Source organism: Pseudonaja textilis, chromosome 1 (genome assembly GCF_049901715.1).
Source record: "Pseudonaja textilis isolate UNSWEBS1 chromosome 1, rPseTex1.2, whole genome shotgun sequence".
Classification (NCBI taxonomy): domain Eukaryota; kingdom Metazoa; phylum Chordata; class Lepidosauria; order Squamata; family Elapidae; genus Pseudonaja; species Pseudonaja textilis.
In genome coordinates this window covers 21,370,447-21,394,578 of record NC_141990.1, presented here as the reverse complement: position 1 = coordinate 21,394,578, position 24,132 = coordinate 21,370,447, and the positions used below count along the sequence as shown (strand labels likewise).

At 38.7% G+C, this 24,132-nt stretch overlaps 1 protein-coding gene across 10 annotated transcripts in view; it reads left to right on the top strand.

The window, feature by feature from the left end:
* The window catches only part of MTMR4 (myotubularin related protein 4), a 52,340-nt gene that overhangs the window by 8,419 nt on the left and 19,789 nt on the right, over window positions 1-24,132 (top strand). For 2 of the 10 annotated variants that reach the window (XM_087927771.1, XM_087927779.1), the window contains 3 exons: window positions 4,317-4,381; window positions 4,495-4,590; window positions 21,410-21,499. In XM_087927771.1, coding sequence (XP_087783897.1) covers window positions 4,498-4,590; window positions 21,410-21,499 — 183 coding nt within the window. In that variant the 5' untranslated portion in view covers window positions 4,317-4,381; window positions 4,495-4,497. Of the gene's footprint in view, window positions 1-4,316; window positions 4,382-4,494; window positions 4,591-16,396; window positions 16,505-21,409; window positions 21,500-24,132 lie in introns of those variants that run through there. The other 8 variants (XM_087927807.1, XM_087927827.1, XM_087927793.1 and 5 more) reach the window with 5 other exon arrangements.

Sequence of the window (24,132 nt, the reverse complement as noted above, 5' to 3'; positions counted from 1 at the left end):
TCTGCACTGCGCCTCCCAGCTGATTTTTGGCCCGTTTGAGGCCTTTTTCGGCCTCCCAGAGGCTTGAGAAAAGCCCCTGCAGCCTTTGCAGGATGAAAAATGGGCCCGTTTCACAGGAAGGCCAAAAAGGCCCCAAAATCAGCTGCATGCATGCACAGTGAGGTAAGTTTGCCGGGGTTTGTTTGCCCACTCAAATGGCTCTGCGTGCCACCCGTGGCACTCGCGCCACAGGTTCACCATCACGGCCATATAGCTTAGCTTACCTGCTAGCACAGCCAAGTGCCAGATCTAGCGTGTTCACTGACACATGTCAGCTGTTTCTGGAGTAAGCCAATTTATTGAATGAAGAGTCCAAGTACTGAGTGCTTAAATTTTGGTCAAAGAAGTATAGGATAACTATGTATGTAAATAAGCATAATCCAGTTTTCTGCTCAGAAGATTCCAGGCTGTAGTCCTAAACCCACTTATAGAGTAATATCTCCCATTGAATTAAAAGGGATTTAATTCTGAATAGATGATATAGGATTGTTCCACAAGTAAGTCTTGCTTAGTTCACTAAGGAATACTAAGAGGGAACATAGTTTGTTTTATTTAAAATATATGTTATCAAAATAAAACCTCAGATAACTTAATATTAATCACTTTAGTTCTAATTTGCTAATCATTCTTACAGACAAAACTGGTATTATAATTTGTTGAAGATGTGCAGGGATAGGAATAGTATTACTTTTGATACTTTTCTCTTTATTCATACCATCTGATACCATTTCAGATATCATTGCCCTGCCACAGTTGCCTCTGCTTCAGTTCCCCTCACTTGTCTATCTACCTTTTCCATCTTTGCACTTTTGGATGCCCTCGATTCCATGCTACTATCCCTGCTGCCTTTAGCTAAAGCTTGGCATCTTGATGTTGGCCCAGGATCCAGGCGCTGCCCCGGGTGCATATCCAGGATGTGCATGGCAGGATGGCAGGGCTTCATCTGCTGAAGGGAGCTCACTGGACCCAGATAGGGAGGAGGCAGTGGGACAGAACTAGTGGAAGAGATGGGAGGTGCAGGCAGTGGCTTCCCCGACAAAGGAGGTGGTTTCACAAGGCCTTGTTCAGTGTTGTCAGATGCTACCTACACAGGGAGCTGCCAACCACATAGCTACTCTCCACCAGATCCATCCCGCTGCTTCCTCCCCATCCGAACCTAACAATGTCCTTTCGGCAGACAAGGCACCATTGCTCTGCCGTGCTCACCTTGTTCTAACTGTCAGGAACTTTCTCCTTAGTTCTAGGTTGCTTCTCTCCTTGATTAGTTTCCACCCATTGCTTCTTGTCCTGCCTTCAGGTGCTTTGGAGAATAGCTGGACTCCCTCTTCTTTGGGGCAGCCCCTGAAATATTGGAACACTGCTATCATGTCACCTTCTTTTCATTAAACTAGCCATGCCCACCTCACACCTTCACCCAGTCCCAGGTTCCTGGGCCAGCAGGAAGAAGACGACAGCAAATGTCAGGCGGAGAGAGGTGGGTGGCCGGAGTAGATAGATGGAATACAGGGTGGCCAAAAGGGCAGAATTTGGATCGTATGGTTGCAAGGTGCTCCAATAGCCATAACTTCATAACAACCATTTGTTTGGTGCTGTCATAACTTTGAAGGGTTGCTGAACAAATAGTTGCTCAGACTACCTGCAATTTAAGTCTCTCGTTTGTGCTTCAAGTGAGAATCTGAATGGTACCTTGGGCTGGATCTGAAGTAGAGGTCCAGGCCTTGACTTCAGCCCTAGTATCACTGCCGCCACTTAAAAAGATCACCTGTGTCATTCTTCAAGGCACAATTGTCTGCCATGATCCAGTGCTCCCCGGGATCTGTACTCCATTTACCATCTGGCACTGTTGACAGGCCCCTGCAGCCTACTGGAAGTTCCTCCAGGTCACACAAGCCGTTAGTTCTTGCAGTGGTTTAGGAAAATGCTTTCCTTCAGCTTCTGCAGCCTCCAAAAACCTGCAGCTCCATTCTTGCGTGATTTTTGGAGACTCGAATCCACGCAAGAAGACAGCCCTCTCACGTGATTTCCAGAATCCGAGCAAGAGCACACCTCATTCTCTTGTATGGCCTCCACACAGCAACCAAAAATCCCATGAGAACTGGTCTTTTCAAAAATAGTTGTTAGGTGCTGGTGTACACCCAAAACTTCATCCAAAACTTCATGGCATACACCTTTGACATACATGTCATAGGTGTGCCCAGCAAAATCCAGAACAAAGGTATATGCATTTCTTTCCCCGTTTCCTCACACAGAACCACTCCAGAATCAAATCAACGCTCCATCTATTGCAATTTCTGAATGCTCAACTACTGATTTGGCTATAACAACAGAATGTCATCCCTCTGCCCCTTTTATACCGAACAGTCTGGATTTTTTCTTACTTCTCCTTTCCCAGGACTGATTTTTTTACTTAACAGTTTCTGCATTTCTTTGTCAAGGTTACCTTCATGCTCCTCTACACAATTTAGTTCTTAACTAGATGTTCTTCCTCACTGTTCTTTAATAATTGATAGAGTTGTAAATTAAAAAATGGGCAATAATCTGTATAGCCAACTTGACTTGATAGAAACTTTGATTAAATATTTGTTTCACCAGAGAGTTATTCTTTCCAATTTAGCAAAATGGGACTAAATTTGGTGAGGAAGGTGAAGCTGATAAAAGAATACTTGAAGTACAAGATAAGCCAGAGGAGTGCAGGGGCTGTGAAGGAAAAATAAGCCTGAAAAAATTGCCCAAATATATCCCCATGGGGATAGGCAGTTGGATATGAACTTGGAATGCAGGTAGTCTTTGACTTACAACCACAATTGAGCCCAAAATTTATGTTGCTAAGTGAATTTTGCCTCGTTTTATATCCTTTCTTGCCTCAGTTGTTAAGTGAATCTGTCTTCCCCATTGACTTAGCTTATGAGAAGGTTGCAAAAGGTGATCACATGACCCTGGGATACTGCTCCTGACATAATCAGTTGCCAAGCATCTGAATTTTGATCACATAATAATGGGGATGCTGCAACGGTCGTAAGTTTGAAAAACAGTGATAAATCACTTTTTTAGTGTTGTAAGTCAAGAACTACGTACGTTGAGGACCAAGTTCATATTCCATTCTCAGTTCCCTTTCTGGTCATATGACCCAGAAAAAGACAGGTGCAACTCGTCACATTGTACACATAATCACAACTTGAGGGGAAAGCAGAAGCACAGCACATTAATTCATTGTAAAAAACAAGAAGTAGATATCCCTCCCATGACCCCTGCCAGTAAAAAGGTTGGAAACAGTTCCAGAAGGGACTCGTTTTCCCTACCTTCTTGTTTGCAACCCAGCAGAAGAGTTGGAAGGAAGTTATGTAAAAACCTGGAAATCCTGTCTATCAGCAACAGCATAACTCAGTAAAAAAAGAACACAAGTTCAGTATAGCAAGAGAAGTCAGCTAATGAAAGATCAAGTTGGAAGATGGGCCAGATTCGTTGATAGACTGAGGAAAGAAGCACTGTAGAAAAATACATCTGGAATGTATCCTATGGGAGAGGCAATTGGGTAGCAGCTTGGTATGCTGCAAAATACTCTATTCTAAGTCCCTCCCCCTCCCTCATGGTCATGTGACCAGAATGGAGTATATGCAGCCTGTTTTGTGCTTGCCAGTACAGCCATGCACAAAACCGGGAACAATTTGAGAGTGAAAACATATACTGTTTACTGGGCAGTACAAAAATATCCATTCTACTCAGACCCTGCACACAGTAGTACATATGTCCTTCCCAGACTCTTGTAATTGAGGAAATATACAAACATTGTAAAATATAAACATATATGCACCCCTAATTAGATTCTAACAGATACTACAGGTGTACATTTTCATATTTAACTAAATAATTGATTTAATGCAAAGTGCAGGAGATTAAATCAGAAGCCAGATCTTTGTTTTGCTAGATTTTCTGCTTAATAACCATTCTTTTTCTTTCTTTCTTTTTGTATTTTTCTTCTAATAGCCAGTTGTTGAAGCGTGCTTTAGAAACCGTGGTAGATTCTTGTACTTTGTTCTTTCACCTTTGTAGCTTCAGAGAGGGAAGAGTTTAACCATTTACTTTCTACTACTGTTTAGGAGTTTCATAGTTTCATTCTAGGTACAGTGTTGCATGATAGCCTGTAATATATCCTTATAATTTAATGCTTTAAATAATGGTGTTGTAAAATATCATTTAAGGAAGATTTGCTTTTGCTTCTGATTGCATTTTGCTGATCCATTATCTTACCAAATCTTTCTCCCCGCTCTTCCCCCCAGTACGTGGATCTCCAGCAGCAATTCTGGAAAAAATCAGAGTGGGCCAGGAGTCAGAGAAAACCATGGTGAATATGATTTTTATTTCTATTTCATTCTGTTGTATATGTTTGCAAAGCTTAACCGTAGTGCTTGGAGAGGATTTGTTCCATAATTGCTTGATGTTTGGTTTCTGTAACAGTAAATGGAAGATAAAGAATATGTTACAGAAAAAGCTAAAATGGAGCCGATCCAAGTTCAAGTGTTGCAGAACTGGGGTAGATGCAGCATTTTTCAGGTAGAGTTGGGTTTTTCTAACTTTTTTATTGTTCATTTTTAGTTTAATGTGTTGATCCCACATAAAAGGAATTCTATTCAAATAATTTATACTCTGCTAATAAAGACAGGGATATGGAAAGAAATTGGGTAGGTGTCAAAGGGAAAACCCACAGGAACGTAAAACGAACTACTCTAGTTCTACTCTACTCTATTTTGGTGGGGAAGACCTTTCTTTTGTAAAGAGATTACCAGTAATTTTTCAGAGTTGTACATTTATGATAATATTTTTAAATGATCACTGGAAGAAAATCCACGTTGTTTTGCAAGTTAGAGTGATGCTGATAGACTCTGTTCACACAGCACACACAAAACAATCACAATGTGGTTTATTTGTTCAAGAATAGCACGTTATGTGAACATGGCAATAGTTTTGCTCACCCTCAGGGAAAAAGATCCCTGATTAATAAGATGAAATTTTAAATCTGTCAATCTATATGTCTAGATCAAGGATTCCCTATTTAATTACTTAAAATATGTAATTATTCCAAGTGGAATGGGTCAGAAAAACCATTAGAGGATGAATAGTTGGTAAAGGTTTTTTTCTAAATGGAAATAGCGTTAATCAGCCAATGTAAGCTATGCATAATTCACTGCAGAGAGTCTGTTTCTTTTCTTTTAGGCAACAAATTCTCATTTGAAGTGATATAGAGGGGCAACTAAGTTCTAACTAAAGCTCACTTGAAGTAGAACAGGAAACTTGCAGAAAAGTTCTGATGATTTTGGACTAGATGGCTTCAAAGTGTGAATAATCAGAATATGTACAAAACTAACCCTGAACAATAATAGGCTCAGTCCATTAGCATTGGAAACTTTAATGATTGCACAGAACAATATGTTTTCATTGCAGCTGGCAAATTTAATGACTCTACTGGCAACTTCATGGGCTCGATTAGCTGTACATTTTTCAGTGATTTACCACAGAACAAAAATGTATCTGTTCACCCTCTGTCTCAAGTGAAGATGCATTCCACTTCTCATATTTTGCTTATTGTCATCCCTTGCATCCTTTTAATTCTGCCAAAGGCTTTCCCAGGCTTGCATAACAGATTAATACCTTGTGAGTTGATCTTCACTTTTTAAAAAAATATTTCCCTTTGCTTAGAGGAACAGTCATCAGACCTATATGCTATCTTCACACATGAGCATTAAACAAATCCCAAAACCGCTGCACAAGCCACCACCATATTTAACGTTTCTCCGGTTTAATTGTCTACATCTTCAGCCTTGCCATTTTGCGACTTTTTCTCAAGATTTATAATTTCCTTTATATAAGTAATTTTCATGAACATGAACATTTCTGGGATTTGTTTCAACTCTGTACTTAGCGATACAATTATTGTTCCTATATAGGTCTCTAAAATATTCCCCCCAGCATTCCTTTAACTTACTTTCATCCCAGTTCATCCCATCATCTTTATTTTAAATTCCATTCATTTTGCTTGAGGCTTCTTGTTTAGGTTTTTTCATTTTCTTCCAAAATATTTTTTAAAATTCTAATTAAATCTAATTAACTTGACTACATTCTTTACAACTTCACATTCATTTTGCCATTTTCAACAGTGTATCTTTTATCTCACTTGACAGTTTCTTTTAACTCATTCTTCCATTAAACATCCATATTTCCTACTAACATAACTCCACATCCTTCAATTGTTTTCATTGTGTTCCAAAAAATTTCTACATCGTCTTTCTTTATTTCTACTTTCTATTCATTCTGTTGGGAAATTAATCTGTATTCTGCATATAGGTTATCATTTCTCTTCCAACAGTCAGTTGTATGAGTATATTAGAGAGTTCCGCGATCAGGTGAGGCTTGCCGATAGGAATTTTAGGAAATCTGTGCAGGCTATTCAGGAGCGTTGATTGTACATCTGAGGCAGCGCCGTACAAATTGTCAAGTCTTTGCCATGACAACCGTAGGGCAGCGTCTGGGTCATCTAAGTGGGAGGCATAAAGTGCCTTTTTATCTCTGGCAGACTGCAGCCCTAGCCACGCCATCAAGTGTATGAGTATTTAATCGGATTTCAGGCGTGGAGCCTGAATGGGGTGCTGGAAAACTTTCTTCCATAGGAGATATTCGCCGCCTGGCTTGTCAGAGAATTTGTATACACTGTTAGCAGCCAAATCTAGCTTTCCTCTGTTTACTGCCAACTCTCTCTAGTAGTCACCATCATCTGTAGAGTTGGGTTGAGGCATTGACATAGAGTGTAGGTTCAAGTTGTATGTCAACGATGGGTTGTAGGCTTCCTCCCAGTGCTTATGGAGGATGTCGTTCTGCCATTCCAGAGGCGATGGTGGAGCTTCACAGTGTTGTGTAGGCTGGCCACGGTTATCTTGTTGTACCTGTGAGCTTGGGTGGTGTGGAGGTTGTGGCTGGAATGGTACTGCTTGTGGATTGAGTGTGGCGGGTGTTGTTGGTGGCATGTCTACTTGTGGGGAAGTTGTGATCACTGGTGGGCTAATTTGCTCACCTGGCAGGCCATGAGACGTTGGAGTAGGGTTGTTGAGGTAATTTCCCATTAGGAGAATGAACGCATACAGGGAGACGTATTTGAGAGTAGTGTTTGAATAATACACACACAGCTTACAGATACACTGTACAGTAAATGTAGGTTTTTACTTTCCATAAATGTTTAAGCAAAGTTCAAACAGTCCAAAATCATTCATAAGTAAATCAGTCAGTTTTAGTCCAGGGATAATCCAATAACAAAGTCCAGTATCAAAAACAGTTCAGTAACAGAATTACATCAAATCCAAGAATAACAGTCAATACAGGAAAAATGAAGGAATGGCAAAATTCTCCAACAGAAGGAAATAGAGACTCACTGAGACTTCTTCTGAGACTAAGATTAAGACTAAACAACCCAGGTTTCTGGCTCCATCTTATGGCCGTTTGAGAAACCACACCCAATTACACTTTTAGGATTCTCTTAAAGAGACAGTATTAAAATGTCTGTCCTGGTTTATATATTGTCCAACCCAAATAGCTGTTAGGTGACTTATATTCCTAACATTCTCTCCTTTTCGGTAGGACAATATATACAACCTTACATTCTAAGTCCATAATCCTTGCAGCAAGCCTTATGCTTTATAGAGCCTTGGGCCTTTGTAAAATGATCTGCTATATTGTTTTCTGACATACAGTATTCTAACTTAATCATCTTACATTGCACACATTGTCTCAGATTTAAATATCTTAAATCTGTGTGCTTTGTTCTTGTTTTAACACCAATATTTGAAGCCATCTGTATTGCTGATTGGTTGTCTTCGTAAATAACAATAGAATCTGTTACATCAATTCCCCTGTCAATTAGTAGTTGCTTATACAAAATTAAATCTGTACATAGTAAAGACAAGCATGAGAATTCAGCCTCCATTGTTGACAAACTTAGATGTTTCTGTCTAATAGATCTCCATCCAATCAATGCTTTTCCCAATAATACTACAGTACCAGATGTAGATTTTTGTGTATTTATGTCTGTAGCAAAACTTGCATCAGCATATTCAGTTAAACATAGTTCATCTTTAGGCTCCAAATACAATGCATAATGCATTGTTTGTTTCAGATATCTTAACACACGTTTAGCAGCTTGCCTTTCAGTTGGCTCAACATTAAATCTAGATAGTCGATTAACACTGTATGCAATATCTGGCCTTGACCAATTACTGAGATAAGATAAACTACCAATCAAGGACTGATAAATGTTCTTATCAAAAACAGGACTTTGAACATCACTATGGCTAAACTCCTGGCTCATTGGTGTCTTAGCCAGCTTACAAAGTTCCATTTTAAAACCTTTTAGAAATTGGTTAATTTTATCTGCCTGTGAGATTTTGTATCTTCCCCTAGTTCTGTCTATCTTTAAACCAAGATATTGTTTGATTTCTCCTAACTGTTTTATCTTAAATCTTCTTTAATGACCAATCCTTTGCATATCTGTCTTGTAGGTAAAAAGATGGTCTACCTCCTATCCCTTTTCTCCCATCTTGTAATGATGGAAATAGAACAGTTCCCACGAGTCCATGAGTTCAGCCAAGAATGAGGAAAACTCCCCCAACCCATCGAGGGTCAATTTAGTGACCAATTAGGATTACAGATGTGGTCACATGACATGGACTACATTTCCCAGGATACCTTAACTACATTTAAGGGAACAACTCCCAATCGCTACCTGACTGTCCAATTCCCATACACTGGCTGGACAGCACACATTCTGCTTGCACTCTAGTATTGCTTTCACATTATTCCTTTTCTTGCATATCAGTTTTCCCAAGATGTAAAAATACTTGGAACATGGGACACTGCCAAGTTATGACCTGTCCCATATCAAGAACCTCATAGCACTTCATAGCATTTGACTAATTTGTTCAATCTTTCATTTTAAAAATACAATCAGCCATGCTTTCCAATTGATTTCCCATACATGGATTTATTTATGCTTAACCCATATATTTGAAACAGATACTTCTCTAAGCAGGTCTTTATCAAATAATAATTATTTTTTATTCATTCTTGGCTCTCCAAGTGGTCCAATAACTTTTTCTGTATTTCCCATGTCATTCTCATTCATTTAGAATGTTACAACTTTTCCCAGAACTCATCCCTGATTCTTCCATTATCACCATTCAATGAAGTATAACTTAATGCAACTATTACCACCTAGGGATTTCTACTTTCATATGAACTCACAATAACCTAGATAATCCCAATTCATTCTTTTTTATATTCTAATGTTATCATTCTTAATTAAAACCTACCCTTTACTTCCCCAAATATATTTATGAATTTTATTCTACAGAATGAAACTACTTCAAACTTATTTTGCAGTTATTCACTATATTCTTCACCATATATTCCTGTTTCATTACAGGTTGCAATTTTCATATGCCATGATCTTCACTGTGTGGGCCCACAGATATTGACTTCCCGTTATGGCATTTTCATGTAATGTTCTTAGGAAGCTAAATAATTTGTAGGCTTGGTTTCCTGCTAATGGGAAGGTCTGTAGCAGTTGACCAGTATGACATAAGTGCGCACCCAAGGCCTAGTTTTATTCCAAGCATGCTCACACAATTTATGTGAGGACCTGTTTCACCCCAGTGGGATTGGCCTGCCCCATCTTTGCTGACAGAAGGGGCATGTTGTGGGCCCTGTTGGTCAAGGAATTCTTGCCATGAACCAGGGGTGGGATGCTCCCAGTTCAGCCTCGTTCAGCCCGGGCTCTAGGCTGTCCTTTATTCCCTGCTTTTCCCTCAGCTGCTTTGCGCGGCACAGCTGAGGTTGAAAAAGCAGGAAACGAGGATTTTCAAAACGCTTGTCAGCTGTCCAGGCGGCACAGCTGATTTCTTGCAAAAGCTGCACACACGAGAACCGGCAAATTGCTTCACTGGCTGGCCCCACCCCCTCCCCACCCACTCACTCTTTATCCTGGCGTGCGAGCCATCCATCTTACCTGGTTTGGTAAGTTGCTATTTTTCTTTTTTCTTTTTCCCAACCATCAGCTGTTCTGCTCTGCTGGAGGTTTAGATTAGCTAGGAAATCCTTGGATTTCTTGCTTTCTAGCTAATCTAAAAGCAGAGCTGAACCTTCCTTAGGACTGAAGCTTCTACTTTTCAGTGCAGAGTCAGACTCAGACTCAGGTAGCCGATTGGAGATAGATAGATCTCTAAGTAAAAGTTCTTTTTTTTGTTTTACAAAAAAATCAATATTATGGTGTGTTGTGAGTTAATTTTGTGAGTTTGCTTACTAGCAAATTTTATGAGTTTGCTTGCAAGCAAATTTTATGTGACAGACTCAGATAGCCAATTGGAGATAGATAGATCTCTAAGTGAATCTGTGATTCTGTGAGCAACTCAATCTGCCTGCCTGCTTTGCCTGCTTTTGGGTAAAAGTTCTTTTTTATAAAACAAAATCTGTTTACATAAATATTTATAATATTTACATACACACCATGCCCACCCAGTCACATGGCCACCAAGCCACACCCCCAAATTAGGCCAGACCCACAGAACCAGTTATTAAGAAATTTGAATCCCACCCCTGTCGTGAACTCATATTGAGGGAAAGGTTTTTAAACACATATCCCCAATATCAAAGCATTATCATTGCAGAGAAGGATTCGTGACCAAAATAACAGAGTTGGAAGCACCTTGAGGTCTCTAGTCCACCCCCTGCTAAAGCAGGAAACTCTATAGCATTTCACTCAAATGGTTGTCTAATCTCTGGTGTCCAGATAAGTAGTTTTGTTTTGTAGGGTCAAAGTTAGTAAAGTCATACTTTTGTATCTTAGATTATACTCATCATTGTCAGTCCTTAGTTACTGTGCACCTGCAAGACAGCTAAAAAAAATGGTCCACGTTACTTACAAGTGTGACAGTAGAAAATAAAGAGAATTTCCTTTTTATCTACAGGTGATGGGACCCAGAGGTGGTATTGGGACCCCATAACTAAAATTGGTGGTGGCAGCTTAAACAAAAAGGGTGACAATGCTGCATTTGGAAACTATCTCTGAAGAGTCTAGCTAATTAAAAGAACTCTGGTATCGAGTGCCCTACAGAAGGGGTAAATATTTGAGCCAGAGAGAAAGGGCTACAGCATCCTGGATTGTTGAATCTGTTTTGAGCAAAAAATTGAACCAGATGACTGCCAAAGTTCATTCCAACTGTGATTCTATGAAAATGCACGTTGATTTAAACTCTAATCATGACCTTTGTGTTTCACACAAAGCCTACATCAATAACTTTCACAAGCTGAAGATTTTTGATAGAAACTGTACTCTGCCCACTGTGCATATGCGCTGCTGTTCCTGTCATTTTCTTTTAAACACTGCATAAGTGGGGCATTGGAAGCATTCCGTATCTCTTTTGAGGTCATTTTTCTTTGTCTGAATCATCATTGGATTTCAGAAGAGGGAAAAAAAATACCTTAATTGTCTGTTGGGAATATTGAGATCCTTAACATTGGTGCTATTCTTCCTGCTAAGCTCTCAGACTTATGACTTATAGGTAGTCCTTGACCTATTTGAAACCATAACAATGCCAAATGAATGGTGGTTATGAATGGTCCTTGAGGTTCTGGCAGTCCCAGCATTGCTGCAGTCACATGATTATGATCTGGATGTTTGGCAACTGTTTCACACTTATGACCCATTGCAGCATCCCACAATGACATGATCACCATTTGCAGTCTTCCTTGGTTTCCCCAGAAAGTCAGTGGATAAAGGTTGCAAGTCCTTGGGGTAAGTCACCCCCACCTGTGCATCATCTCCCAGGTCCTCTACGTTTGCACTACGCTTTTCATGTATCCTCATGCCATGCCTCTCGTGCACCCCTGGTCATCCTCCCTAAACTCTCCACAGCTTTGCTCATCCCCTTCACATTTCCAGCACCTCCCAAGTGGCTGGAAGGAGAGCTGACCAGGGGGCAGAGCGCATAGCGCATCAGGACAGACAATGGGAAGGTGAGGTGTGAAAATGGGAAGCCCTCAGCTGCCGCTGTCTCCCTAGTGCCTGCCCCAATGCGCTCTGTGCTGTGCCCGCTGCTTACTTGTGTGCCCGCCTGCCCAGTTCTCCTGGCTGCCCAGAGTGAATTATCCCCATGGTGAGTTGGCCGTGTGGAGTTATTCTGCAGCAAGTTGGCAGTGGCAGGTTGGCAAAGGTGAGTCGGCAGTAGCAAGCTGGCCACGGTGAGGCATCCCATTCTGCAAACAGGACCGATTATCTTGAGTTTCAGAAGATTCTGGAGGAATAATAAGAGATTGGAATGGCAAATTACTGTATGTAATTCAGTTTTACATCTGTGTTACCAAATCATTAAAAATTAACTATGATCTATAGGAACACCATGATCTGCTAAGCTTATATTGATCGATTGATTATGTGCCATCAGGTTGTTGATGCACTCATTGCCGCCATAACTGAGTCCATCCATCTTGTTGGTTGTCCTCTTTCGTTCCACCTTACATCAACTTATTGCAACTTTACTAAACTGTATTGGAAAGTAGTCCTCAATTTACAATTTGTTTAGTACTCGTTCAATGTTACAGTGAAAAACATGTCTTACTACTGGTTTTCACATTTACTTTGCAGCATCCCTGTGGTCACATGATTAAATTTGGACATTTGGCAACTGGCTCATATTTATGATGATTGCAGTGTCCCAGGGTCATGTGATCCCCTTTTATGACCTTCTGAGGAGCAAAGTCAATGGGGAAGGCAGAGTCACTTAACAACTGCAGGGATTCATTGAACAATTGTGTCAAGAAAGGTCGTAAAATGGAGCAAAACTCACTTAACAACTGTCTTGCTTAGCAACAGAAATGTTGGGGTCAATTGTGATCATAAGTCGAGGACTACCTATATTGCAATCGCTGCATGTTCCATTTTAGTGGAAGTGTCAAATTATTTCTTTCCAACAGATATTTTGAAATATAAAAGATGAACTCATCAGTTCTTATAATAAATACTTTATGTATATGTGCATCTTGGAGTTAGACTTGACTTCTGGCATATTTCTGGAGAAGACCACATAGTACATTATTTTCTTGACAGTATTTTTTGAAATAGTTTGCTACTGACTTTTTCCTAGGACTGAGAGAGGGGTGACTGGCCCAAACTCACCCAGCGGGCTAAACATTTAAGGCAGGACTCACAACCTCCCGGTATCTAGTGCTTTACCTTTAACTGAGATGTCAAACTGGCTCTCAAATTCTTGTTTTTCCTAAAGTTATATGAATTGATGCCGTATAAGAAATTGCTTCTTGTTCACTTCTAAATTACATCTAAAGTACATCTTTCTTTGGATTAATGGCATTCAAGAGTATAAGAAACTGGTTTGACTGAACAATTAATACAGCTTCAATTTTTTTTGAAGAATCCTAAAAGTAAGAGTGTCACAGAGCACGATAGCATCTAAACATCTTGCTTGATCTCAAAGAATCAAAGCTGGTTAATATTTGAATGGAATTTGAATGGAATTCATTCAGGAAATCCCAAAGGTATGGGAAACATTTTTTAAAAAAATAGAATGACAACTGGTTCCCCCATTGTTGTCAACAAAAAAATGAGGCTTGATTGCTGAATGCAAAAACATCAGTGTATCATGGAAATCAAGAATACAGGAGTATAAGTGGAACACCCTGTGAATGGTTCATTGTTGAGTAGGGTATAAAGATGTATGGTATCCTCTTGATTGTTTAGTGTCATCATCATCATCAATCATGCTCATCATTTTAGTCATTGTCTGTCCACTGCAGGATGAAGGTCTCTTCTGCATGTTTCCAACCAATATGTTCCTGAGCTTTCTTTTACCAGTTGGGCCTGCAATACTTGCTGATGTTGTCGATCCATCTCATTTACATCTCTTTCATGGATGCTTTTTATCGTTTGTTCTGTAATCCATCTACAGGTCTTTCTATCTTGTCTTGTAATGCTGAGCATGTACCTTTCCATGACTCTTTGCACCACTCGTAGCTTTTGTATCGATTGTGAAGTTAGTGTCCATGTTTCACTAGCATATGTTGGAGCAGGTAGCACACACTGATCGAAAACTTTTCTCTTCAGGCATAGGGGGAGGTTGTTCTTGAAAATTATGGTTAGTTTGCCGAATGCTTGCCGACCAATTTAACACGCTATTCAATTTCCCTTATTGTATCACCTTCCATTGAGATTTGTTGGCCAAGGTATATGGAGTGGTCTACTATGTCTAGTTCTCCAGATATATATTTTTTTCTTTCTTAGATGAATTCATTAAACATAACCTGGTTCTTTTTCAGGTTTATTTTTAAGCCAATGGTTCTACTAATTGCTTAGTATATTTATGGATAAAAGAATAAAAAATGTTCACAGTGATCTTTGTAGTGTTATGGTTGAGGATATATGTGTATTTTTATATGTAGTTGAAACGCTTGCTGTCAGAACACCTGAATGATTTACAGTGAAAGTTAAATGGTTTGATAGCACAAGGGAGATGGATCTAAAAAATAATTGATCAAAGAACAAATTACTTACCTACAGAAGATAGAATGAACAAGTGCAAATTACATAGAAATGATGACAATCTAAAGCAAATGAATGAATTTGAGTGTTTAGTAAAATGTTTATAAGGTGGAAAAAATGGATAAAGAATTTTAAGATGTGCAAACTATTATTGAAACGTGGTGAGTAAATTGTGTTCTCTTGCAAGGAATAAACCCCTGAATAAGTGAAAATGGATGTGTGTAAGGATATTCTTCCTCCTACTTTGTTATATGGTAACCCTTATTGAATGTTAAGAAAAACAAAAAGTAAGTTGTATGCAATGAGAAATTGAAGTGTCTGTGTTGAGGAAGAAAACATGATTAGAAATGAATGCGTGCTGAAAGAATAAGGATTGAATAAAAAAGTGAATGACCATACAAAGGAAAGATGTGAAAGGTATAAAGAACTTTTCCAGAAGGCTTTTGGGGACCGATGGTAGATTTACAGGGACATATATGCATGTACATATATATTATTTATGTCAATGTGTGTGCATTTGTGTGTGTGTGTTTGTGGTTTTTACTGCCTGATCTTTTGTTGAAAAGTAAACTGTATTTTTGTTTTATTGTTGTTTTAACATCTGTAAACTATTTGGAGTTCTCATGGATGGAGGCATAGAAAAATTGTAAATTTATTTTTAAATTATTTGGCTTGTTATTTCTTCCTCCTTTTCTATGCTCTGCACAATGTTGCTTAACTTGAAAAGGAATAATGTGATGGCTATGTATGTTTGTAGAAACTGGCAGTTTCTCTTGGTCTTCAAAAGTGGTGGAGTTCTTACTGTATTTTTTATTTAATTAGAATTTGCAGACAGATCACCTCTCAAATGTGGTACAAGGATGGATTATTTGTATTACGAGGAGATTGATTTAGATCACCTTGGTAGTCCCTTTGTGATTCTGTAGGTTTGCCTCTTGAGTTTGTAACAAGCCCAAAGAAATCCCTTCCCCTATACGTACCATGTGTATAGCTTTTGAAAGACAGTTTAGAGTAAAATTTAGGTATTATGATATTTTAAAATTAATTTTTTCTATTTAATGTATATCCCAGAAAAGCTTTAGCTATAGGTCAAAGAACATGTTGAAAAGGAAAGTGAAAATATACAATTTGTGTACACAGTTGTTGCCTGATTGTGTCAGGTTTTCTGTGAACTGGGGATGTTTCTGAGATGTCAGCTATATATTCTTTGGCACATAGCCAGAGGAGATTGCAGGCCTAGCTAGCTATGCAGCAGAGCTGGCAGATCCTGTGTCCCTTTGGCAGAGCTCTGCCAACAGGATTCCCATCCTTACCGTGTGAAAACCAGCACCAAGCCGAATCCTTACTGCTTCCTTTTCTTACTGTAATACACTGAGCTAAGCGGCGGCTGCTATTGTTCCAGACATTCCTGCACATGCTGCCTGGCTGCTAAGCTGCATACCAAACAGTCTTGTGCTGTAGCCCCACGATAGAGGACAATGAGAATTGCAGAGCCATGAATTCTCCTTGTAGGCTGAAGTGATGACTCCATTTTCTGTGTTTGCTGTCAGGGAACCCCTAGCATGGCAGAGCTTCATCTTGGTTTCATCAGAGGGAGGTGGAGTCTCTCTTCCTCCTCCTCCTTCTCTTGCCTTTCCCTCCCCTCCATTGTCGGCAGCTGCTGAAGCAGCCAGCGCACCTGCTCCCATCTCTGGCGACAGAGATGCTCTAACCGTGCTTTAGGAGGTTGCTTTTCTCACAGTCCGTCTGCCTGAGCCATTTATGCCAAAGGGGGCAGGGAGAAGCAATGCCACTCGCATGCCCCAGGCACAGCAAGCTGCTTTGGAAACGACCATGACTCTGCCGGGCCGTGTCTCCTGTTCCATGCTGAACTGCTTTGTAAGTAGGCTCCCTGTTTCCCACCCTTTTCTTCTTTCCACTGACTGCATGCAAGGCTGCTTCTCAGTCTGCATTTCTCTCTGCATTTGATATTTTGGGGTGGGGGTGGCGCGGCGGAGCCAGGAAGAAAACGTACTGTCTGCCTGGAGACATCTGGCCCTTTTTACGGCTCTCCCTAATGCTTGGGGAGTGGCTCTTCTTCCCCATTCTTCTTTATCTTAATTTTACGTGCTTCTTGTTGATATCCTAGTTCTGTTTTTGAATAATTCTCAGAATAGGTATCACATCTTCACCTGGACCTTAGAGGTTCCAGTTGGGGATGCCAAATTTATTCCAGTGATCTCACTGAAGAGAACTGTCTGAGCAAAATGTACAAGGAGAAGTTTGGTTTTCATAATCTAGGGCATCAGTTTATTCCAGTATATTGATGTTGGCCTGCTGAAAACAGGTTCACATTCACCTACAGAACCTGTGATTCCCACTTTCTGGCTGCTTTGTGCTTCATTGAATCGCAGCCACGTATTGTAGCTGCCAAAGAAATGGCTTAGGTTTACTGAGTAATGGGTCTTCCTATTAGAATTCCCCACTGTGTTTGCTAGCATGTATTAAATCCTTTTGTGATATAAGGGAAGATGGAAAGTATGGTTCATACCCACTTCATACCAATTGAAGCTGGCCTCATAAGGTGGGCAGCATTTGGCAGCTTTTCTCAGTACAGTTACTCAGCATGGTGCTCTAGTAACCTCTAGCCTTCTGAGTACATCCTGCTAGGATTCTGACTTGAACCTGCTGAGAAAAAAAAAACTTGAGGAAGAAGCATAATAAGAATAAAACTTACCTGAAAACACGAGTTTGTTGGACAAGTCAGGGGAATGTTTGCTGGGAGGTCTAAGGTTCTCAAGGTTTGTTAGCTGTTTACAATGTCATATAGGTGAAAAATTGTCCTGATTCTAGCTTTGTGTTGGTGCCCAAAATACACAGAACCTTATCCATTGCTAGTGTGTCTGAGAAGAGGTTTAAATGGGCAACCATAGGGAAACATTTGTTCAGTGACAGAGCAGACACAAATGTTAAAAGCACGACAGAAATTGTATGATTCACTCTGTCCAATTGTCACAATAATAAGAGTGCTATATACACAGGTTGATAAAAGGGAATGGGTACAAAAGACTGATCTGAGCCCTGAGATTTCCCTGGAGGTGTGGTCTGGCGCTTTAAAGGTCTAGATCTGGTTAGTGCCTAAGTGGGAGGCCAGTTTAGTTTCATTTACTAGTAAGTAGTAGGGTTGAGAAATCTAATGGGGAAATGTGAACCGTTTCACAGGGCTCTGAGGTTTAATTTAATTAAGATATGAAAACCTGTGCTATTTATGAGGGGGAAAATATTATGTATTTAGATGAGAGAAAAGTGACATCAGGTATGTACGAAGGTGTATGTGCGTGTGTGTGTGTAGTAGCTTTGGCACAGTATACAATGTTTATATTTCCAAGACCTATACGATAAAGCGTGTGTGAGCACACATAGTTGCAGATTAAGAATAGTTTAGCAGCTTCATTCTATATGAAGGGATGTTTCTGAGCATATCTGTCTGTCTTCCAGTCCCCTAATAGTAAAATGACATTGGGAATGGTAAGAATAAAGTACTTTGCCTTTGTGCCTATCCATTTGTATATCAGGGACTTGTATTTAAAATTATGATTAATCAAGATGTTGAGATCTAATATACAACACACACACTCCATTATGCTAATGGAGTATTTTTATCATGAGTTAGGTGCTATCATCTTGAATCACGTTCATTGCCACCTGACATACTATATGTCTTATGTTTGTACAAGCAGCATACAAGATATATGAGATACTTATTTATAGGAGTAATAACTTTTGACTAGAATTATCAGTTGTTTAATATATATCGCTGTCTTAAATTTTAACTAGATGTTACTGAAAGCAGCTTTCTTCCTGATTTTTGTTTTATTCAGTAGTTTGACTTTTCCTCAGTTTTAAATGGCTAATATTTTTAATACAATGTGAATGTATTGATATTGTGAAATGTATTAATGTGAGCAAAAATGAAAACCCTTTGTGAAATATTTGGAATGATTGATGTACATGAGTGTTTTAGTGTTGAATTTCAGGGGAAGGGTTGTATCATTTACAAGAGGTTTTTTAAAAAAACATATTTAGATGAACTGATACTTTATCAATATCTGAGGGCAGAAGTGATTACTGGATTAGCAGGAAGCAACTCCATATCACTAATTAATTTTACTCTCCCGGCCTTCAAGAAAGGCATAAAAACACATGCTTTCTTGGGGCACACAAAGGAGCACATAACTGTAGCGCTGATTAGTGCCCTGAAGACCACCCCCAGTTTCATTAATTGTAACATTCTTTCTTCCTTTAACTTTTATATACTGTTTTATGCTTTTCATATTTTATTGTACACTGTCCTGTGTGAGGGAGATGGGTAGTTATTAGATATGATAAATAAATATAAATAAATTTAGTTATCAACTTCAGAAAATAGCGTCCCCAGTTTCAAATGGAAATGTTTGTTTTATGCTAGCTCCACAAAAGTTATACTATTTTTTACTCTCTGCACTTAACATTCTTTTAATAAAACTGGTTTAATGCTGTTCTTGGTGATAACAGTTACTTATACCAAGCAATGAAAATCTTACATCAGGTGAAGAAAAATGGAATACATACATTAATATAGGAACATTTCAGATTACTCAACCACCTATATCAGCATGATCTACATCAGAAACATATTTCAGGATGAAAGTTCTCATACAAAGCTATTTCATACCAGGTCAGAGTAATAATCCATCAGCTTCAGTATTTCTGCTCAAGTTTTTAGGCAGACATTTGCCCTTGTCCTGCTTCCCCCTCCCCCTTCTTGGAAACTGGGCCTCTTCAGTTTAGTACATATGCACTTAAAGTTCAATGCTGGTCCTATCAACAAAATCTAGGATTAAATCCAACATTTTGTAAGAAAAAGTACTAGGCATCATAAGAAAATTCATAGAATTTAAAGCCAGGTAATATGATTTGCAAATATTCTTTTTAGAGGGTGAATATTTATCTTTTAAGAGTCTACTTTTTCTTCCAAACAGTTTTAAGAGCAAAGAAATTCTTCATCTTTACCCATCATGATCATGTAAAAATATGCAGGCTAATCCTGGGGCCAGTTCTGAGAATTTGAAGTATTTTCCAATCATACAATGCTCCTATAGCTTATTTACTTCAGAGCTTCTTCCATACACTAATTTTTTTTGATTTGAAACAGAAAAATTCAATCTCACCTAAGAAACTGTCTGAGGGCTTTCCTGGGTAGATAAGAGCAGTGTTAAGGAAACTTTATTGTTTAGAATTTTAAAAATCTCTACTTTGGACATATCAAGATGATAAATCTCTGCCAGACTGGAAAAAGTAACAGGAACCTATCCACAAAACAAATCTAGCTCATTTAGTCTCACCAATCTCTCTTCTATAGCCTTATGAAACCTTTACAATTAGATAAACTGTAATTTGTTGTTAACAGTACTGATAATTTTTACTTTCAGTGCCTATTGTGGACTTTTCAGAAATATTTGATTATGGGAAACAGGAATATGTATTAGATGATCATTTTGAATATAATCCCAGAGGGGGACACTTATAATTATGATTATTAAAATAACTTTTTGTGATAAATCTAGTTCTGAAAGATCCTTGAAATGGCACCATTTAAATGTGTTATTAAAGGTGTGGTTGTTTAAATTATAATAAAAATATATTTTTTAAAAAGAATACCATTGTAGTGGACTGTGTTTAGGTCAGAAACCATATTGAGATTGTGAGGGAATATCAGAAGATCCCATCCTCAAGTAGAGGTTAGACCAAAAGTTTCAATTGTAAAATAGAAATACCGAAATATTTCCACTGTAAACTAAAGAAATTTAGCTCTGTTTTTCCAAATTGTTGTTGTTGCTGCTGTGGCTGCTGCTGTGGCTGCTGTTACTATTATTACACAAGGTCATTTTTGTACATTATGAATGTTATGAAGGTAGCACTGGGCGGTTAATTATAAGAAGGAGCTAAAGGGATACTGTTGGAATTGCTAGTTTATATTTGTTTGCCTTTAATCCCAAACTGGTTATTGTAAAATGTTTAGTAAAAGTATTAAATTATATTTATGGATATTGGATGCCTGGAGAATTTATATATACAAGACATCAACACTATATTTGGGTTGTGCATATGACAGTAGTGTGGATATGGTGGTAAGGTGGATGGACACAAAGTAAAGAATTCTGATTAATATCCACCCTCGTTTATGTAAATTCACTGGGAAACTACAGGTAGTCCTTGATTTAGAACCACATAGTCCAACATTTCTGTTAAGTGAAACGTTAAGTGAGTTTGTCCCATTTTATGACCTTTCTTGTGACAGTTGTTATGTGAATCACTGCAATTGTTAATAACACAGTTGTTAAATGAATCGGGCATCCATGTTGACTTTGCTTGTCAAAAGATCACAAAAAGTGATGACATGACGCTGAGCCACTGCAACAATCATAAATATGAATCAGTTGCCAAGCGTCTGAATTTTGATCACATGGCCATGGGGATGCTGCAACAGTTATAAGTGTGAAAAGTGGTCATAAGTCACTTTTTTCAGTGCTGTTGTAACTTTGGATGGTCACTAAGTGAACTGTTGTAAGTCAAGGACTGCTTGTATCAATCAGTTACTATCTCCAAACACAATGTATCATACAGAATCAAAAATTCCATGAGACGGTAATATGTGACACCTTGAGTAAAAATATGGAATTCATAAAGAAATAAGTAAATGTTTTATATATTTTGACAGGTAAAATGCATCTCTAAGTATTTGTTTTTCTGTTTGGTTTTTAGGGTGAAGAAGGTCCCCCCAGTCTAGAATATATCCAAGCTAAAGATTTGTTCCCACATAAAGAACTGATTAAAGAAGAAGAGTCTTTACAGGTAAGTTACTTGGGTTTCACTAGCAAAGGAATGGTGTATAATACAAAACCATATGTCTGAAATAGGGACAAAAGATGCAAAGAATATCTTCTTCCATACAGTTGGTATTTGAGGAGAATAAAATACACAGTGCATTCAAAAAGTATTCAGACCCCCTTTAGTTTTTGTCAATCTTGATATGCTGCAGCCTGATTCTAAAGTTGTTGAAATTCACTTTTTTCTCATTGTTCTACACTCAGTACCCCATAATGACAAAGTGAAAACAGAATTTTAGAAATTTCTATAAATTTATTAAAAAGAAAAAAACTGAAATATCACATTGGCATAAGTATTCAGACCTTGGCTCATACTTTGTTGAAGCTGCTTCGGCAGCAATTACAGTCTCGAGTCTTTTTGGGTATGATGCGACAAGCTTTGCACACCTGGATTGGAAGATTTTCTGCCATTCTTCCTTGCAAACCCTTTCAAGCTCAGTCAGGAATGATGGCGACCGTCGGTGGACAGCCATTTGCAGGTCTGGGTTCAAGTCAGGGCTCTGGCTGGACCACTCTAGGACATTCAGAGTTGTCCCTAAGCCACTCCTGTGTTGTCTTGCCCTTGTGCTTAGGGTTGTTGTCATATTGGAAAGTGAGCCTTCGACCCAGTCTGGGATCCTGAATGCTGTGGAACAGGTTTTCACTGAAGATATCCCTATACTTTGCTCCATTCAGCTTTCCCTCAACCCTGACCAGTCTCCCAGTCCCTGCTGCTGAAAAATACCCCCACAGCATGCTGCCACCACCATGCTTCACTGTTGAAATGACATTGGTCACATGATGAGTAGTGCCTGGTTTCCTTCAGACGTAACATTTAGAACTGAGGCCAAGGAGTTCAATTTTGGTTTCATTAAACTAGATAATCTTGTTCCTCACAGCCTGAGTGCTTTTTTACAAACTCCAAGTGGGCTTTCATGTGTTTTGTATTGAGGAGAGGCTTCTGGCAGCTACTCTGCTATAAAGCCCAGATTGGTGGAGAGCTGTCGTGATGGTTGTCTTTCTGGAATTCTGTCCCATCTCCATACAGGATCTCTGGAATTCAGTCAGAGTGACCATCGGGTTCTTGGTCACCTCTCGTACTAAGGCCCTTCCTCCCCAAATTGCTCAGTTTGACCAGGTGACCAACTCTTGGAAGAGGCCTGGTTGTGTCAGACTTCTTCCACTTGAGAATTCCATGAGGTCACTGTGCTCTTTGGAACCTTCACTGCAGCAGAAATTATACTGTAGCCTTCCCCAGATCTGTGCCTTGCAATAATCCTGTCTCTGAACATTGCAGGCAGTTTCTTTGACCTCATGGCTTTTGCTCTCCTACAGTATGCAGTGTCAGCTGTGATGCCTTCTATAGAGAAGTATGTGCCTTTCCAAATCATGTCCAATCAATTTAATTTACCACAGATCACCTCCAACCAAGATGTAGAAACATGTCTGCAAAGATCAACAGAAACAGGGGGCACCGGAGCTAAATTTCAAGTGTTGTTGCAAAGGGTCTGAATACTTATGCCAATGTAATATTTCAGTTATTTCTTTTTAATAAATGTACTAAATTTACAGACATTTCTAAAATTCTGCTTCAACTTGGTTCTTGAGTATAGATTAATGAGGAGGCTGGGGTGAGTTAATATCATGAGGACATGTCCCTTAAAAAGCTTTGGTAAGTGAGATAGAGGATGAGAGCTTAATACTTCCCAAGATATTAGTGTGACAATCCTTGATCCCTCCAAATGGCTTTAAAGGAAATTAGAATCCATCTTTTGGTTTTCTAGGTCTTAGATGGATGCAAGTGTTGAAATTTAGCTTTCCAGATTGACTAGTATACATCCAGACATTTTTCGTTCTTTAAATCACATTACTTTTTCAAACCGCTAATGTGCACATACTCTAGCTGTTGTATTTTGGTTTCCTTTGGTTTATAAGGATGTTTTAAGGAGATTAATTCACTTAATAGGGGTGGTTGTTTTTTTCCCCACCTTGATTTAAAAATTGTCATATAATTGAACCTTGATTTAAAAATTGTCATATAATTGAATTCTCTATAAACATGGTACTACTGAATTTCAAACAGGTGGAAAATTTCAGTATTACCCTTTTTGAGCATATATCCTCAGTGATAGTTTGGAAGGGGGGATAAATTTTGTCATGAGCCCTAGAAAAAAAGGGATCAGAGAGAAAATATGGTCGTTGGTCATCCAGTTAAAATGAGCTTTTCTTTCCTGCAGAGACTGACAAACTTTTATTTGAAGAGGAATCTAAGAATGGGCATTCTTGGCACAACATAATTAAAAATTTCATAGGAATGAATTTAAAACATGCATTTTTCTTTTGGTTTGTATAATTTTTTAAATACCTTAAAAATTTACATTTCATAATAAGTCCACACAGTCAGATAAAACAAAAGGTGCATGTCAGTTTGGGACTTGCTGGTTTAGGTATGAGCATACTTACACCATTGTTTCCTTTAGATTAAAAAAAAGCAGTGATTTAAAAAAAATACTTTATCTGCTTCCTATGAAGTACTGTTGAGCTTTTCTTCAATTTTACTGTATCATTTTGGTCATAAAGAATTGTAAGAAAAAAAAACTACCTCAAAGATATAAAATG